At 37.1% G+C, this 19,165-nt stretch overlaps 1 protein-coding gene across 1 annotated transcript in view; it reads right to left on the bottom strand.

Moving 5' to 3' along the window:
- HNRNPR (heterogeneous nuclear ribonucleoprotein R) overlaps window positions 1–16,898 on the bottom strand; it is a 21,569-nt gene extending 4,671 nt beyond the window's left edge. The window contains exons 1-8 of the mRNA XM_009645847.2: window positions 16,730–16,898; window positions 14,310–14,428; window positions 13,776–13,883; window positions 13,001–13,114; window positions 6,809–6,985; window positions 4,028–4,163; window positions 2,748–2,953; window positions 1,945–2,094 (exon numbers count right to left, since the gene is read on the bottom strand). Of these exons, the coding sequence (XP_009644142.1) occupies window positions 1,945–2,094; window positions 2,748–2,953; window positions 4,028–4,163; window positions 6,809–6,985; window positions 13,001–13,114; window positions 13,776–13,883; window positions 14,310–14,428; window positions 16,730–16,886 (1,167 nt within the window). The 5' untranslated portion in view covers window positions 16,887–16,898. The remainder of the gene's footprint in view (window positions 1–1,944; window positions 2,095–2,747; window positions 2,954–4,027; window positions 4,164–6,808; window positions 6,986–13,000; window positions 13,115–13,775; window positions 13,884–14,309; window positions 14,429–16,729) is intronic.
- Window positions 16,899–19,165: the final 2,267 nt, after the last annotated feature.

The raw sequence follows: 19,165 nt of genomic DNA, 5'->3' as shown, positions 1-19,165 counted from the left end.
AACTTCTTTACTCTAAGGGTGACAGAGCACTGGAACAGGCTGCCCAGGGAGGCTGTGGAGTCTCCTTCTCTGGAGATATTCAAAGCCCGCCTGGATGAAGTCCTGTGTAGAATGCTCTAGGAGAGCCTGCTTTAGCAGGGGGGTTGGACTAGATGATCTCCCGAGGTCCCTTCCAACCCTTGCGATTCTGTGATTCTGACGTGAACACTCACTGCATTTGTAAGCCAGGTAAGAGTGCACGTACATGAGAAAAAGAGCATTTTTATATTTGGGCTTGCTAGCTCATTGAATGTGCTACACAAGTGCCTCTGAGAAAGTCAAGTATTTCCAAGAATACATACATAAGGAGAAAAAAGATTACTGAAACTTGGTGATCTCATCAAGTGAGGCAAGAACCCTCCAGAAAAGTAATGTGTAATTTGTAATTATCAAATGCACACACAAAGAAAACTTAATATACATACACAAAGTATGGTTAGGACTACATCCCCCCAATTCTTTACCTGGAGTTATCTGCTTTGCATTTAACATTTCTGGGTGTTAATATTTGCATTGAAGTCTTTACATATCTGTACAGCTACATGCCTCAAAAACATTAAGAGATCATGGTGATTTATTTCAAAGAAGGTATGAAAGTAAGTAGACACTGGAATCAATGAGCCAATTTCATGCATTCCCATTATTATCATCATAATAATGCTTTCACTAAAAAGCAAACAACACACCCATACACAAAAATCTCACAAAACTCATAAACCAATTTGGTGGCCATACATCAGTCACATGCAGTAGATGTGGTAGTATTGCAGCTTGTTTCAGAGAAGATGAGCATTAGAGATGGTCTGCTGTACTGCATTTGATCTATCTTTTCTCATCTGCTACAAGTTTTCAGTCACTCAAATCTAACAGAGCATTTAGAAGCAAGGTCTACTGGGAAGGGACTAGAATATTTAAAGACATACCACAACAAAAAATGCCAAGAGGTGACTTACCCTTTCTGTCAACAACCTCTTACCCTCTCTTGGACATGGTCTAAACCTATCCAAACTGACTTCAACGTCATTAAATATGAGTGACATTCATCCTAAAGCCAAACTCAAGAGCATTCTAAACACTATTTTGGTGGATAGGAAAATCGTGTTATGGTTATATAATGGTTATAAAATTATTAATAAGATTGAGTAAAGAGCCTTTGAACTGTCTGTGTGGCCACATACAATGTACCTGCTCAAGACTCTCAGGCACAAAACACTTTCTCCCCTCCTTCTCTCCCCCAAAAGCTATGAATTTAAAAAACACATGGAGTCGTTTCTATAGAATTCAATCCAGTACAAACAGCAGAGATCAACGACGTTCTCAACTGCTCTTAGATACAAAGGAAAACACCTTCGAAGCTTACAATAATGACCTCCAATATTTAAGAAGTCATTTAGAAGAAACCTTCTAGTGAGCATGTAGAGTTACAAATCGGTAATGCATTAACGGAGTTGCCTGTGCCATTCTTCTCCCCTTCACGAGGCATTTTTTTTAATTACCTTGCAATTTCTATTCAATACTTTTGTCACTCCAAAACTACACACAGCCTTTAAATAGTGGTCTTTGAGAGACAACTGATACCTTCTGTCAGTGTATCCTCAGAAAAATTGTCTAGGTTGATCTTTTTTTTTTTTTCCTCTTCTCTAGACTCTCCTGCATTGGGCTATACCTCTTTTCCAGTCTACTTGTTAACTTGCTACAGTTTTGTCCTTTGCAAGTTTCACATCCTCCTAGCTACTGAAATCATAGGAACAAAATCATTAGTGTTAAAATTCTCACAATTGGAACCATTAATAAAAATGGGCTCTACAAATTATCTAGATATTTACTGTAAAGAAATGTCTTAAAACCATTTGTACAAAATAAACTGCTCACATCAGTTTAGCTAGGAAAGAATAATCAACCTACCTTCACTGCTGCACCTCTGTCCTCAAAATGAACAAAAGCATAATCCTTCAACTTCTTTACTCTTTCCAACTTCCCAAATTCAGAAAAGGATTTCTCAAGAATTTCTTCTGTCACAGTAGTGGCCAAGTTTCTTACAAATAAAACTTTCACCTGGTAAAAAAATGAGAAAGCAAGCTGTAATCTTTAAAAGTCAAACCTCAAAGGAAACTAACATGATGTTATTCCCTTCTTCTCTGCATTAAGAAATTTTGGGTAACCTTATGTACCTGTTTAAAAAAAAAAAAAAAAAAGCAGCCTTGTAGTTACCTGTACGAAGTTTCTACAACTTCTCTCCTTCCACAGTTCCCTTCCTTGACCAGAAGAATATCCAGCTTTGATTTTCTGCTTCTGGGATGCTACAAATCCCAGTAAAGTTTTAGTAATAGACTTTGAGAGCAGGAAGGAGTTATCTCACTTCACCTTCATCTCACTCTTGAAAATTGTTTTATAAAATACCCACCTAGTATTCATTATTAGCAGAAGCAGATAATGAACAGACTGATGCGCCAATCCAGTAGGGTATCTTGCACACTATAGTTTAAATGTGAACAGTCAGTTACAACAGCATGTCCCTAACATGTTAGAGGGGCAACTAATTTGCAGTGCTCAGACGATGCCAGTTTGCATGGCTTACTACAAAAATGTGCTCTAACTGCTTTTTGTGCCTCAAAACTAGCATTGCTCAGCTGGAACAAATCTTTGTCACTATGGCATAAAGAAATTCCTCCCAAAGCACAAAAGCATCCCGTTAAGCTTTTACATACCTTTGCCATGACTTCTGGATCAGGTTCCTCTACTGGATCAGCCCATTCCACTGTCACAACGTTTCCCCAGACTTTTACTTTCCCACTCATCAGGCGGCGGCGAGCTTGCGCTGCTGACTTGTGATCCTCATATTCCAAGAAGCAGAATCCTCGATTCTTCTTTTTATCGTCAGGTTGATGATACAAGATTACATCCACCAAACCCTCTGAAAAACAGGTCTTTAGTATTAAGGTTCAAAAGGAAGAAAAAAAAACCCACCTGAGTCTACTCTAAAATGCCTTCACTTCCTTTTTATAATACACAGCCTTTGAATTTAACACCTGAAAGAGGAAGGGAGCACAAGAAAAGCAAAACAAGTAACAGATATCCATCCAATTTACCCAGAAACAGGTCACCTAGCAGGTGAAATTCTCTAGAACAATCTTACCTCAAAATTAGGCCCTGCATCAACCTGAACAGTTCACGCAGTCTTAAGTTTCCTGTATTTTGTTTTACCATTTTTACAGTTTTGAAAAACAGTCAGCACTAATACATGGCATCTCTCTGCCTCCAGGGGAAGCTGGAAAGAATTTCTTCCACATCTCTCCAAAGAAGAGGAGAGATAACTAAATGAATATTCACCTTCTGTTTTCACCATTTCCCTGAAGTACTTATAAATAGCAATCCTAAAAAAGAATCAGTAAGTTAAAACTCTCCTACAGGAACAAAAGCAGGCGATCAAGAGTTCAATCTCTTATTTAAAGCAGAAGTATCCTTCCAGTGATGAGCTGATTTATTTTCTTCCTACTTGCTGCATATACTGGGGAACAACACTGAAGAACTGTGACAGAGATTAATGTCATTAACTATTTCTACAATAACATTCCCTTTAAACTGATTTAGCATTCCCTCCTCCCCATCATTCCTCAACAATACATTTGTTTGAGGCTCCCCAAAACACTCTCTGTTGTGAAAGCAGAATCTACTGTAGATTCAGTTACCAATACTGGGAACTAGAACAGGTAACAGAATTAGGACTTTCACTTTTTTTCCTCAGCTCATTTGTGCTGTTTCCTTCTCATATTGTAAACCTACAATATCATTAATTTAACCATCAGTAAAAGACACTACTCCCTTTACACTCCGCCATAAAATATATTTAATATATAAAATTTCTACCAGAAATAAACTTGGAATCCAACTTGGATAATAGCTGAATGCATCTGTCAAATAACTACACCTACAAAACAGAGAGACTGACCTTGGGATCAGTGCGACAAACTCATTAAGAAGGCCTTACCTGTGACTTTACTGAACTCTTCCAAGATGTTTTCCTTAGTCTTGTTCTTTGGAATTGACCCAACAAACAACCTGTTGTTTGCCACGGAGATGCATACTCCAAGGTGCTTCCCAGGACGGATTTCATAGTTGTCACACTGAGAAAACAAAAAGCCATTAATTTGCTTTATCCACAATAATATGAATTAAAAAAATCCCCAAAGTCATAAGATCAGCTTCTTATTTTCTTCATGATCTACTACTTTAGACATAGCATATTGAATTCACATTGCAAGAGAAGTACTAGGACTGAAGTCAGCATTGGGTCAGCATTCACTTGGAAAAACATTGCCGAGCTTAGGCTTTCCATAGAAACATCGGAAGTTCTGATGAATGAAAAGCTACAAAGAAACTGATGTGCAAGGAAGACCATGTAACAGATAGAAATTGCATGGGGTAAATTCATTTACCTACTGTTTATCTCAGACTGGAAAGCTCTTTCTAGACAAATGGCGACTGCTTCCTGTGCTGGGACTCAAATGTCAGTCACTGCTGCTGTTACTAATAAGCAAATGCATACCATTATAGATACTGTGAGTTCTCCCACCTTAATTCTTTTAAACACTAAGCATATCTGCTGTGAGATACTCAAAAAAGCCTGTATCAGTGTGTGACCTTGTTCCCCCCACCCCCACCACAGGGATTTTTTTGGACGTTGTAAATACTAGGACTCTAAAATTTACTGTTAAGTTTTACAACTTCCCATTTAAAAAATTCAGCTCACTGCTTCACGCTTGTACCCTCAGTTGGATTACTCTAAACACCAAGACTCCAAATAGGTCTTTAAAGAGAGTTCAAAATTTAAAAATAAAAATTCAAGGTAGACATCATCTTTGTTTTAGGTAGGCCTTTCAAACACAAGCTAGGAGGATGGATGTTTGATCCATTAGCCAGCTTCCGAAAATCTCATCCAATTCTTTAAAAGCAAGTTTTCAGCCATTTTTACCCTAGCTAAGACAGCCATACAGATGACAGAGCAATACCTTCAGTAACCTTCATATTCAAGAAGAACTAGAACAAGGTTGAGGTACCACAGGCTGTCAAACAAGATCACTTTAAGGAAGACAAAAACATTTCAGAATTTTGCTTTACATACAACAGTGATTCGTAACAGAATAAAAATTTGTGTTCCGGTGCCGTGAACTTAATCTCAATGTGCTTTACAAATTAGACCTTATCTTACAAAACCATTTTACCTATAACCAATCCCATTCCTACTGATACCTGTGAATACAAGCAGAAGGCCCACTAGGTGTAGAGGAACCAAGACTTCAAAATCTGAAGTTTATTTTCTGAAAGAATCTCACACTGCTATCAAGGTTTAATTACCCCCAAAATTCAGCATGGGTCTGCCCCATTTTCCTTTCCCCAAGCAGTCTGTGGAAAATACAGACAGAAATTTTGTACCTAAATACAAGCCTGGTCCCATTATCAGAAAATGGTAGGGTGGAGGAGGTAGGGGGAAGGGAATCCAGATACAGGACTTAAGGAATGTATTCATACAAATTCACTTATTTGGTACAATATCCAGGGTATGGAGGCTAGTCTTCCATCACTGGCACATCACTTGCTACATCTCTTGTCACTTCAGAATCTTCCCTTTCATCTCCCTCAACCAGCAACAACTCTGAGCACCTTCAACTTGGTTAAAAAAGTAAAAAGTTTCAAAACAATTTTTCCTTCATAAGTGACAGTAACTTATATCCACCATCTTCAAACACTGAAATCCAGAAGCAATCTATTGCAAAAAGCGTATTTTGTGCATCTCCTTCAGGAAACATCCAAGGAGGTTCTAGAAAGGAAAAACAGCCTAAGCAGGGACATGCTATTCGCAGTCCTGAAAGAACCTAACATAACAACTGCAACTACTTCTCAAGACACGAAAACATCTGAGGGAACAAGCACTGGAACATTTAGAGGCAATGACTCCTTCTGAAGCCTTTACAATGCAACAGAATCACTTCTTAAGTTCAGCTGCTTTTTTTTACTGCAGCTTAACTGGATGTTTAGGTTCCTCCCCCCCCCCATATTCCTCATACAGAATCAGCAGAACTCTGCTAAGGCAAATGAGATAAAAGCATTTCACCTATTTTGGTTCAAAGTACAAGCAGTATTTCACAGCCATATGCAAAACCTTGGGAGATCACATTGATCTGCCTAATTTTACTTCCTCCCCTCAGGCAGAGGCAAGGCCAAATGAAGCAGGGCCCCAATCAGACTGCTGTGTCTCATTTTAGCTCTCTAGGGATTGCTCTGCGTCCTTTGCCAAAGCATCTAGATGCAGGCCAAGTCAGGTTCCATGTAGTGAGCTGACTACACGACTGCCATTTGAAAGAACTAAAGGCCACTGTGAACCATAAAGAGCACCATGTCAGAGACCTCCTCCACAGCACAGCAAAACAAAGCATCTCTAATTGGCTCTTTGTAACAGAAAGGGCGATAAAACTTAGACACAGTGAAGCTTAAAGAACATATTTTCCAGTTGTAATCAAGTAAGCTCTTACTATAATCACCCAAGTACTCTAGCAGACTGCAGTAGGCTATAGCAGACTATGGTCCTAAAAGTAGAACATTATTTGTATACACCAAATCAAACAAGGAGACAATTTTTAAGAAAGTAAAATTTTGAGTCTGTCAATGATGGATGTTTTAACGAAACACTTCAAAGACTTTATTATCTAAGATATTACCAACATGTTTGCTGTTTACATTGTCTTGTCCAGTCTGAAAATAAGTTACTCACCAGTTTGACTGCTTCCTGTGCTGCATCTTTACTACAAAAGGTAATGAAAGCATAACCTCTGTTTTGACCAGAAAGAGGATCCATCATGAGGCGCAGATCCCAAATTGGACCAGCTTTCTCAAAGAGTGGTACCAATTCATCTTCATACAAGTCTCGGGGAATCTTACCAACAAAAACCTAAAAGGAAGAGGACATTTAAACAAAGCTTTTCAGAAATCCAAGCCTCTTAATACTTTAAAGTTCCTGGGAAAGGAAATACATTGCAGCATAAACCACCACAGCAGGAACACTGTAGCCATTACTGCAGCCTTCACTACAGCCAACATTACTCTATGTCCTACTAAGTCTTCTAAACCTCCCACTATTAGTACTAGGTTTATACATATGGAAAACCTGGTTTTGTTATTTATATTGAAGAGGTTGTAAATTTCCACCACTGAAAAGGTAAATGGTTCTTACCTGCTTATAATTTTGGCAATTTAAAGCAAAGACCTTACAGAGCTGAGTATCCTATATTAAAGCAGGCCAAGCACTTCCTTGCCCTTGCAGTATTTTCAAATCATTCTGTAACCCAATCTTCATTAGAAAGGTAAAGATGGAAAAAAATCTACAAAAATCCTTAAACTGCCTGATGCACATTTTCCACTTTTAATATCTACTGTAATCTTATTTCTAGTCTGCATTTGTTTCAGCTTCCACCAACTGAATGTTTTAGTATTTGTCTGAGAAAGATCTGGAGTCCTTATGTTTTTGTTCCTTCCACAGAGCAATGACAAACTTTGGTAAAATTCTGTTAAGGAGTTTAATCTCTTCAGCTGAGGTCTCTCTAGAAAGCTTCCCTTCCCCTTCCCCTCCTCCCCCCAAGTCATTTCATCACTGCAGCTCTCCTCTGAGTTCTCAAAATCTCTGACTTGCTAATACAAACAAAACATTCCTAACACCCACTAAGATTTATTTGAACTTCAAATATCTTTTTTAGGAAAAAAAAGGCTAGGAGGACTCAGTCTTTTCTATCTAGACAAGGCCTTGCCATAGTGATACCTGGTACTGAAGGCTTAGCAGATCATTCCAAAACTAAAGACACTCGGAATGCCCATGTAAGCACTGATATGAACAAACTCGTGAGACAAGCATGATGACTCTGATTTTAAAAATGTGGAACAAATTGTTTTCCTCCAAAGGAAAGCTAGAACCTTTAGATATTTCCTTATGTTATACAGGTATTCCTGAAATTCAGTTCCCAGAACATTTCTTTCACTTAGATTAGCCTCACATTCAGTGTGAATGCCAACTGACCACGATTTATTTGCTATTGGGGAAAAAAAGGAATGCATTTATCATACTGATTGAAAATTCAGTGGCAGAGCCAACAGACTTTCCCCTCAGACTCCCTGAAAAGCTTAGAAATCACTACAGATAGGCATTTCCATTGACATTTCATTCCAAAACCTATGCACAGTTTTTAAAGACAAAAAACTGACACCATCATGGAAATGCATAAGACAGGAACTCCAACTTGCTACTAAGACAGAGAAACTGTCAGCTGAACACTCTACAAACTGTAACTGTTTTTAAGTCAGTCAAATGTAAAAAAAAATCCGCATTAAATTGTTTCAGATGCCGCAGTTTCCAGCAGAAACTGGAGGTGACACACCAGAAGACTTGAGAAAAAGAAAAAGCCCTAATCAAAATATGAAGTTCACTTTTCCAGCTATTTACCAAATATTTACCATCCTGAAAGCTTCTGTTTACTTTCTTCCTAGTCTCTTCGGCTCACTCTCCACAAACTTTAGAACACAATCCCACAAGACTGCTACTACATTTCAGTTCAGGTAATACACTCTAGGAGCTAGTATGAGAAACAGAATTAAGGATTTAATTTGAATACATTCATATCTGACCTATATTCTAGAGTAACTTCCATTTATAAGGGAAAGACTCTGTGGGAATAATTCACATCTAAATGAATTTGCTTTGAGCCTGTAAACTTAATACATTAATGAACTACAAGATCAATACTAGACACGTCAACCACCAGGTGAGCGTCTTGCAAGGGTCAGAAGAAACATCTGCGCTAATTTTTTTTTGATATGTTGATAAGTTTGAATAAAGTTGCTAAAATACCAAAGAACGTAAATATCAGAACTTTTTTCATTTTTTAGTTCCACAACAGTACTGTGGAAAAACTTTGGGAACTGGCATTATCAGCAAAACAATGCAAGAAGTCTTGTCTAAGTAGGATGCAACTGCATCACTTCTGGGCCTTTGGTGGTATCACTGACCATTACTTCTTCCAGTTTTGCTTCCTAAAGGGCCTGTACGAAGTACTCCATTTTACTTCTTCCTTATTACTGTTTTAGACAATTAATTGTTAGAAGTCTTAACTAGGAAAAAACTCAATTTCAGTTTCCTGAACAACTTTACAGAGCATTGAGGGGTGCAGTCCACTTCTGCACTCTAGATGATGCGTCCTTCAGTTATTTCAACAACTGAGCCTGTTCTGTTGTCAACACAAGCTAACAGAAGTGTACTGCAGGGTTGCAAGAGCTTCTTCAAAATCTCTCTTTTTAATAGGGCTCCTCATGGGCTTTATAGTCAATCTTTCCTAAATGCCATATATTTAAACGTTAATTAGTGTAGACCACATGACTGCTTCATCTTATCCAAATCTACAATATTCATTAGAAAAAGCATGGAAAAGGAAAAAAATTCTGGCACAGTGCAAAAAACCTTTGAACCCCCAACAGTTCTTCCAGTACAAAAGCAACATTCCATTTGTGTACTAAATCCAGCACAAGCTTTGTCTAGTTCAGCTTCTGCTGAGTTTATTATACCATCGGTTCTTAAGTTAGAGTTATGACAGCATCTAATTCTTTCCATTCAGTTTGTTATGGACAAAAGCAGTTTAAATTGCCCCAACATCTCCAATAACGTAACATTGTCCGGATTGCAAGTTAACCTCAGAACCCTTCTCTGACTTTTTGTTACAAATTCTGACCATGCACCCACAGAGGAGCAGATGCCATACCAACTTACCATTCACAGAGCTAAAAGTAATTTTGCATTTTTGATAACGACATTCAAAGATACTTACCCAATAAATTTCAGCTCTGAAAAGGACATGTAACAATTCCTCCATTTTATACCATCTAAGCTGTTATACAAATATCTAACCTTGCACATCATCTTAGCGCGTTATGGGCACATAATCTATTTACAGGATTTTCAAGTTTTTATTTCACAGCGCTGAAAAACACTGAAATAAAAGTATCTCAAAACTTTAGGAGTAGGACTTGCTTTATCTGGAGACCCCTCAATAAAGCCCAAACAATTCCAGTAATCGGTACAGACTTAAGTCAATTACCATCTTCACACTAGCTGCACTGTGGTAATTTTGAAAAATGCTTTCCCCCATCCCAGTTATAGTGGGGTAAAAGGCTGGTATTTTACAGTTAGCAATGAAGCCTCCTGTTCATGTCATGTCATGTCTTAAATGGTATTACATTCATTTACACCAAAAGGTGAAGGATAGAAGTGCCACATCAGTCACCTCCTTAATTTTTGGTGTAACATTAGTCCAGACAGGCAATATATATATATATATGTAAGTATATATATATAAAAATAAATATATATAATGATCCTTCAGTTTTCCTGAATTTAACAACTAAAAGCTCCTTATTACTGTCTATGTATCCTCCAGTGTTGCTGAACAACTGGTTTATCCTAAACCATAGTAAGACAACTTAAAGTAGTTTTGTGTAAGAAAATGGAATTTAAGAATATATATAAAAAAAAAAATCTTTTTTCAGCATTGCTTGCATATACACTTTAGTAAAATGATAAACTACAATTAGCATAGAGAAGCATACCTAAACAGAGCTTGACAGGCTATGCAAATCATCAGTTACTATCTTTCAGTTCATGGACCCATTCTAATTATTTCCCCCTGCCAAGGAAATTATTTTTCTTCATAGAATATGAATATTCCCTTTAGAAATAATCCTTATTGTGACGCTTCTAAGTATCTTCTTGATGGTATACACAAAAGCTTCAGCATCTCAAAGGATAAAACTGAAAGACATTCAAGAAGTTGACCATTTTCTTAAATCTAATTGGGTGGTTTATAGAAGAATCTCCAAAAGAACTCCAGTACCAAAGACTAGTCACAACAGTGTGACTGAGAGTATTCAAAGTGCTTAGAATAAAGTACAAACCAACTTGCTAGGCACTAAAACCTTGCAGAATAGGTAAGCAAAAAAATACAGAGCTCAAGCATTTTCATAACCAAACTGATGTTTGCTCATAGCTTGGCTAGCAAAATGCACAGGTTCAATCATGACCTTGAACTTCCCGATGTGCTTACTGGGGCAGGGGGGAAAGGAGGAGAGAAGAAAAAAAAAAACAACAAAAAAAAACCACCTCAATGTTTAAAATCCTTCTGATCATCTTTGAGAACAGCTGATGTAACAGGATGTAAGGAAAAGCAGAGAAAAAAACATCTTAGAAATTTTAGGCAAAACAAAGGAGCACTGTACAAGCCCCTTGAGGACAAACAGTTATTAATGTTTGCAGATGCAAATGACAAAGCCAGGATAAGAAAAAGAAAGACCCAAATAATTGCTTTCACTCTCATCCAGTAAACACTCCCATAAACTTCTCCAAGTATCAACATCATTTGACTTCACTATAAGCAAAACGCTTTACACTGGAGCAGCAAGTCCTTAAATAAAACAAATACTCAAGTTTAATATCAAATCCTATTACAATTACTTTTTCTTCCAAGCTTCTGCACAGCTGTAGCTTTGTCATTATTACAGAATCACATTCCAAAAAGGTCCGGCTGCTCTTAAAGCCCACCCACTTGAAAAAAAAAACCACACACATCGGACAGCTTCACCCACATAATGCTTTCAGCAAAACGTTCACTGTGACAATTTGTGAATGTTCAACATGCTGAACATCCATAAGATTATTTATGAATATTTTAGCTTTACTGCACAATGTTCAAATACATAGTGAAAGACAGTTAAAGCTACAATTAACATGTAATGAATTCCACGTTATGTTTTAAAGAGACAAATTAGCTGGTGTTGATTACGAGTTGTTGGTTACCATGCCTCAGAGCAAAACAGCAAGAGCTAAAGACTAAATTTAATAAACCATACACCAGTTTCAGCAAGCTGTTCAGCATCTCAGCCAGTCAAACCAAGCAGCATGTCTAAAGCAGTAATTACTCTTTAAATCCTACAAAATGCCAGCAATAAATCAATTCGCTAGAAGTATGGTTTCTATAACTAGTTGTCTGGGTTTTCCTACAGCCTCTAATGCTGATTCATGGGAGAAGCATTTAGGTTCTTATCTTAAGGGAGTTTCCACAAGTTAGCCATTCTACCAAGCTTCGGGAAACTTAAAAGTATAAAAACATATTCTTGATAGTATTAAAACACAGCCAACTTTACAGCTTTCCTGTGACTTCCCAAAGAGGCTAACCATCACCAATAGGAAAAAATACTTAAGATCAGTCAAGTATTTTCAGTCATGAATAAAATAGACTAGTTCAATTGGAAGGGGCCTGCAGTGATCATCCTGTCCAGCTGCCTGAGCACTCCAGGGCTGACCAAAAGCTAAAGCTTGTTATTAAGGGCACTATCCAAATGCCTCTTAAACACCGACAGGCCTGGGGCATCGACCACCTCTCTAGGAAGCCTGTTCCAGTGTTGAACCACCCTCCCAGTAAAGAATTGCTCCCTAATGTCAATGAGGCGTGGTGCAATTCACTAACACTTTAGAAAATCATCCAGGATGTTTTCTTATACAATTCCTTAATATAATTACTAATCTCAGTTGTCCTCTTCACTCAAAACTTTGTGAGTATCCTTATAAAATACCCAAGTCTTTCACTTTCAGCACACTGCACAAAACAAACCTTGCTACTGTCGCTTAAGTTCCATTTATGTTGTAAAAAAAAAAAGTCAAATACCTTTGAGTCACACTGATGTATCTATACAGCCAATACCTATGTTGGTCACTTTTTAAAGCGATGGACCATAAGGGCTTTAGGGTGGAATGTGAATTCTGACAATTTAATGATCTATTTTACATTTTAATAAATTTTACATAGCCTTTCCTAGTATATTCCACCTGTTTGTGCAAACATAAAAAATAACACATTAGTCTGTATATACTAACCTCTGTTCCAATACCAGGCTGAACACCAGAATATACAGTATCTGGAGGAGGGCCCCCATATTTCCTCTGTCCTGTAGTTACATCCAAAGTGTAACCAGTCCTCTCTAGCAAAGCCTGAAAGGGGGGAGGATAGTGGGTTAAAATATAAAGAATAAAAAAGTGTCTTAAATAAGCATTTCCTTATCTGCTCCTTGCCACATTTGATAATAAGGTATATATGCACAGACAGAACCCTGTTATTTTTGGCGTTTAAAAAGCATCACCACAAACAGCAACATTTGTTTTATACTACAAGGTCACTGGAAAGAACTCCTTTTTCTTTTCCCTTGTTTCCATTTTATATGTAGTACCCCAAGAACTCCAGAAGATCAGGCAATTCTTTTCACTCACTCTGCACTTCTGTTTTTGCACAAGTTTCTTAATATACTAGTACCTTGTTGAAGGGTCCACTCAGTCTCAAAGTAATTTTATGAGTGCGTAAAAGCATTAATATAAAAGGACAACCAAGACAATTCTTAAATAGATATCAATGTTTCCATAGACATTACATAACGTGAAGTTCATGCATTTTAGCAGTTGTATAATCAGGAAGATCTGCATTTCAAACAAGCACGCTCTCTTTTCAATCTCTATCATGCATACATTTTTTTTAAAGCCAAGTGTAAATATACTTATCCAGGTAGTACTGATGCTTTTTAAGTACATCCAAAATTACTTCAGTCTGCATACAGTTAATATCAGTAGTACAGAATAATCAGTATTTTCTAAATGTTACCTTAATCTTTGCTTCATCTGGTCCCTTCGTTGATTCCTGTACTTTGCTGCCTTGTTTCTCTCTTTGCCTGTAGGTCTTCATAACTCCACATAAAAATGCACTTTTGTTCTGTAGACACAATTTACAAAATAATTCAATTGTGCATATGAAAAGCCCTGGGAATCCACCAAATCTTACACTCCATACCATGAGGTCACTACATCATGCCAATGCAATAAGCAAAATGTCAAAAGAATCCTTTAGAAAAATATAGCAATTACTTGAACAAAGTTGTCAGACTGAAAAGATCATCAGATTTCAGGTGACATTTTTACCTTATTTTCCCAACAGCACACTCATTTTTATTATCTGGGAGCTTTTGGGTTGCACTCAAATACCTATGCATTTAAGGCAATTTTTAACAGTCTTGTGATTTGGGTTTGAAATGTTAGAATAGAGCAACATCGATTCATTTCTAAGTTACAACTCTCCTGCCAATAGTGCCAGAACACTATATATATTTATGTGCTCACACCCCTGGAGCTCTCACCTTACCTGTACATGCGACAGGTCACTTTCTTTAAACTGCTGTAATACAGAGAGGGCTCCTTCTTCATTAAATTCCCTAAGAGCATCAATTGCTCTTTCATCAAGATCGACATAAGCTACCAACCCTAAAAGTTAAAGATAAAGAAGTTACAGATTTCTATTTAATTTCATACAAACTAAGAACTATGCAGTTTGCTTTTAAAGTCAAAAAGTTATGTTCCATAGCAACAGAATTATACATTTAATATAATTACATATTCCTACACAAGTATATGAAAGAACATGAGTACAACAATGAAAAAAGTTAAATTAAAATGTATATACCTAAGCACTAACTGACATGGAAGACTATACCCCATGTGTTAACAGTTTCCTAACATTCAGGAATCCAATCTGCTGCGTAAAAGCAGTATTACACACCAGGATTTGATATAGTGAACTCTGGCTCACTTCTAACAATTTGGATTTTGTTTGTTTGTTTGTCTTTCGTTTTAAGTTTCACGCTTCCTTCTCTTGAATGGAGCTGTTCTAGAGTCAGCTGACAGGAACATCGCAGGTATCCTGTTGTACGTGAAAAAGGAGCTACCTAACTGACAATCAAATACTTATGAAGCTCTACCCCACAAAATATTATGAAGTAGAATGGTTTGTTCACTCCTTCCTCCAATGTCAAAAAGCAAAAATCAGTGAACTTCCTATGTATCTCAAATAATTTTTCTTTTTTACTCATTTTGTTGCTCTATGCAGTTCAAGAGCCAAAATTCAAAAAGGTATTATTTCAAGCCCTGCTATGTACCCGAAAAGGCTAATGTTAATTTTACAGGTACAGACTCCCCCAAGAAACATTGGACCAGTTCTGAAGCACTTTTTCTCTTTAAGGATCTTTACAGGTTATTTCTTTCCTTTCATAATGCACTTGCATAAGCTGTGGAGCGTGAGAAATATAGACTAAGATTGCACTTTTTCAACTACACAGTGAAATTCAGGACAAGTACCAAGAACTCCACACACTTTGCAACAGCTTGATCTCCAAAATACACAGATTAACTGCTACTTGATTTCAAAAAGGCACAGTAGTGCCAAGCCCAAGGACTACATTTCAGAAGTGATCCTGCATATTGGAAGGCACCCGTATCTTTCACATAAGACCTTAGCAGATTAAAAATCCCAAAGTTCAACCCCAAATTTAGCTTGGGTGTCAACAGTAGTTTGCTTCACTGACAAACCCCTGCACAATGCGAACATCTTCAGTGGCATTAAGGAAGTGTGAATAAATATTTTAAGGTTACTCATGCAGTGGAATTATACTAGGTAGTCATGTTCTGGGCTAAAAAGCTTTTAAATCCCTTGAGAACTCCTCACAACACAACCTAACTGCAGCACATGTTAGAGCCCCACAAGTTCCTCTGCCCAGGCATTTACACCTTCTCTCAAACCATCAAGTGCATGTCATCGTGACCCACAGTTAGAAAGTGCATGTCTAAAGCCAATAAAAGCTGGTAAAGGCTCGATAAAAGCTCACTGTGAATGACTTCCAAAAGACATCATCCACATGAGCTAGAGTATCAATACTGAAGATTGGTACGGTAATGTTTTATGAACTGCCTTCACTTGATCAGTGAAATTTTGACTCTTTTCAACAAAAACTGTCATCTTGCCACCAAGGCATTCAAGATCAGCACATAGAGCATTTCTACTGCTTCTTGTAAATCTGTTCACAGAACACACTCTAAAGAGGAAAAGGATGCCTCTGTCTATAGGACAAAATAAGGGGGTTACAAAAACAAAATAGAAAAACCTTTGTATATAAAGAAACCTCTCTAGAAGTTGCAGAGACCACTTGCTACCAGCAAGGTATTAACTCAATTTGCTAGATAGCTTAGTCCTCGACTTTGTTGAAAAGCAGTTAGTATCAAACTGAACATTTCGGTGTAATAACCAACATGGATTAAACTGTCCACTCAGAACTAGAGAGAACAAGAAATCCACAGGCAGACTCAATTCAAATGTAGTCCCAGGCAAGACAAGCTAGTTGCTTCCCTCACTAAGTCACCTATCCAGCCTTTGAGTGTTTAAGAACCACTGTGAGGAGTTGACAGTAGAAAAGTAAAAGCAAAATGATGATTCGGATTGAAGAAAAAAAATGTACAGTTTAGTATGCTCAAACATACATCTTTATTTGACAACGTCTAAGGAACTAGTGCTCTGTGCCCTAAAGCAACTAAGATATCACATACAACACTAAGGATGTGTCAAGTAATTAGTCAATGTCAAACCCAATTTGCCTTTAGGGAAGTCAAAGTAGCAAAACATTCAGAGCTACACAGATCAAAAACAATGTATTTTTAAACCTTAATCTATAAAAATTTGAAAATGGTATGCCCTCACTTTCATAACCAGTCAGAAACAAGAAATGCATATTATACCTGTCTGAAATATTTCATCAAGTCTCTCTGCCACCTTCTGTGGGAGGCCTGCCTCTATCAGTGTCTTGTAGTGTTCTGTGTGAGTTACACTGGAAGTATCCATTGGTTCTTCCTCTTCTTTTAACTGTACCGCATTACCATTCACCTGATTAGCCATTTTATTATGCTGCTGGAAAAAATTCAGGAGCTATATTACAATAAGCCAGAAATAACTAGTTTGTAGGACAATGCATGATTTATCTAAACTAATTTGTATACATGCTGCAAATGACCTGTTTCAAAAATTTTATTTAATACTTTTTGGATGCAGCTGATCTAAATTTCAAAAGAAAGTACAACCCTTAATACTGAGGAAAATGTACATGGAAGAATTTACATAATTTTTTTAAAAAGGTACTTCATGTACATAACGATGTCTAAACTTTATCTGCCGATTGTCAGTAAGTTAACTGGTTACCATAGCAGCTAGAATGTACTGGGATACGATAATAACATCCTCCAACGAAGAATCAGAAGAGCTAGTGCTATTTTCATTTCCTCTACTTTTAAAACAATTCTTTAAAATTTAGTGAACACATAACCCTGCAGGGTAGCTTAATGTATAAAAATGTTAATACTTGTTTGCTAATTTTCACTTTCTTGGCTTGTTGCCATGTCTTCCTTCAAACCCAACATGCTGCGTAAGACTAGCCAAACACTTCTCACACCGCTGTCAGAACTCAGTAAGGATAGAAAAATTGCACTCTAATGCACATTGTAATTTGAAGCTGCAACTGAACTGTTTCCACACTTTCAGTTTTACTCAAATAGTTCTACAAATCACAGCTACTTTTTTTATAATATATAACTTACTGGTTTAAAAGGAAGCCATGACTGCAGCATATTCAGTTCTTATATTAATAAAAAGACTTGCTTTCAGAATTAACAAACTGATTCCAAATATGTGCACTGAAAAATGCACAAGTATCTTCTCAGACAATTCCAGTGGGCTTCGCCCAATTCATTAAAAACAGTTTCAATTTCTAATTGAATATTAGCCAGCCAGCTGATATTTAGTACTCTCAAATAAAAAGGCTGACAAGAGACAATTCAACTACCCAGCAGAGAACATTAGGATGATCAGCTGTTGAGTTCAGAAATTAAATGAGCCTCAGGCTTTAAAAGACAGGGAAGAAGTTCATGATCAGCAGTGAAATGATAACCAGATAGACATATGCAGCATAGTCAGAGCAATGCAGTTAAGTACTAAAATACAGGTATGAAGATGATTCAAGAACAGGTATTTTTTTTAAAATGCTGAAGCTTCAAGCTATTTACTATGCTGCAAAACAAGTCTCCAAACATAACCACACCTCTAACAGTCACTTGTGTACCCATCCTTTCTAGACTACAGCTCATGAACTTTTTGGAAGATATCCTATGAAGATTTGCAATCTCGACCAAGGAAAAAATAAATAATCATTTTTCTTCTGACAGAAAAGTAATGATTTTACTAAAGCTGTCTTGACTTGAAGGGCACTGTTAGAGAGATGTTAATACAGCCTCATGTTGCTTCTCTGTCAGATGCCACTTCTTTATGCAATTAGTGAGGAAAAGAAAGGAAGGTTTTTTATAGCTACATAACACATATATATACACACATACATTCTGCTGCTCCAGAGAAACTGCTTTCTAACCAATTCGGTTTACTTAAAAGCACCAGTGACTATAGCCTAATTACGGAAGAAAAAAAAAATGCTATCTGAAGACTAAAATAAAGCTTATCTATCATTACAAGTATTAACTGAATTCTCAAAACACTAACTGAACATGAAGTTTCTATAGGTTATAAAAATCACGGAAAACAAAAATCAGCTAGATGTCTGCTTGCTTGATAGCCTCTGTGAGAGCTCAAATTTGAAACGGTGCAGGACAGCAGGGGTTTAGTGACACTGAAAATGCTTTGGGTACAGTATCATTCTAAATCCCTCTTCTCAAAAATGCGTAGGATGAAATACACAAAAAATATACAGAGAGGTTTTTTTTCTGTTTTCACCTTTTTACTGCCTTACTAAATCAATTACTTAATTATATAATTGTCTTCTCTGTACGCAAAAAAAAACCCCACTGCACCAAGAACTGTGAGGCTAAGCCAATACATACAGAAAAGTTATTTGAAACAATTATAAAGTACCTTCTAAACTTCAATGGCTTACAGTGATGCTCCCAGACATTATTTTTGTGAAGCCAGATTAGCTTTCAAGTTTCACATACCCAAGAGTTTAGCACTGTTCTCAGTGTTGCCTATAACTGAAAAAAAGGTTGACAGCTATTCTGTGTCCAGGTAAAAACACCTCCTCTGCAGTTCAATAACTCAAACTTCTGACAGGCAAGGTCTGCAGCCTAACATCATGAAAAGACATCTACCTTCATCATAAACATACACCAGTGTGTGGA

This window comes from Egretta garzetta, unplaced genomic scaffold (assembly GCF_000687185.1).
Source record: "Egretta garzetta isolate BGI_Z169 unplaced genomic scaffold, ASM68718v1 scaffold368, whole genome shotgun sequence".
NCBI lineage: Eukaryota > Metazoa > Chordata > Aves > Pelecaniformes > Ardeidae > Egretta > Egretta garzetta.
Note: the sequence above shows the minus strand (reverse complement) of the source record. Positions and strands in the feature narration are given on the sequence as shown.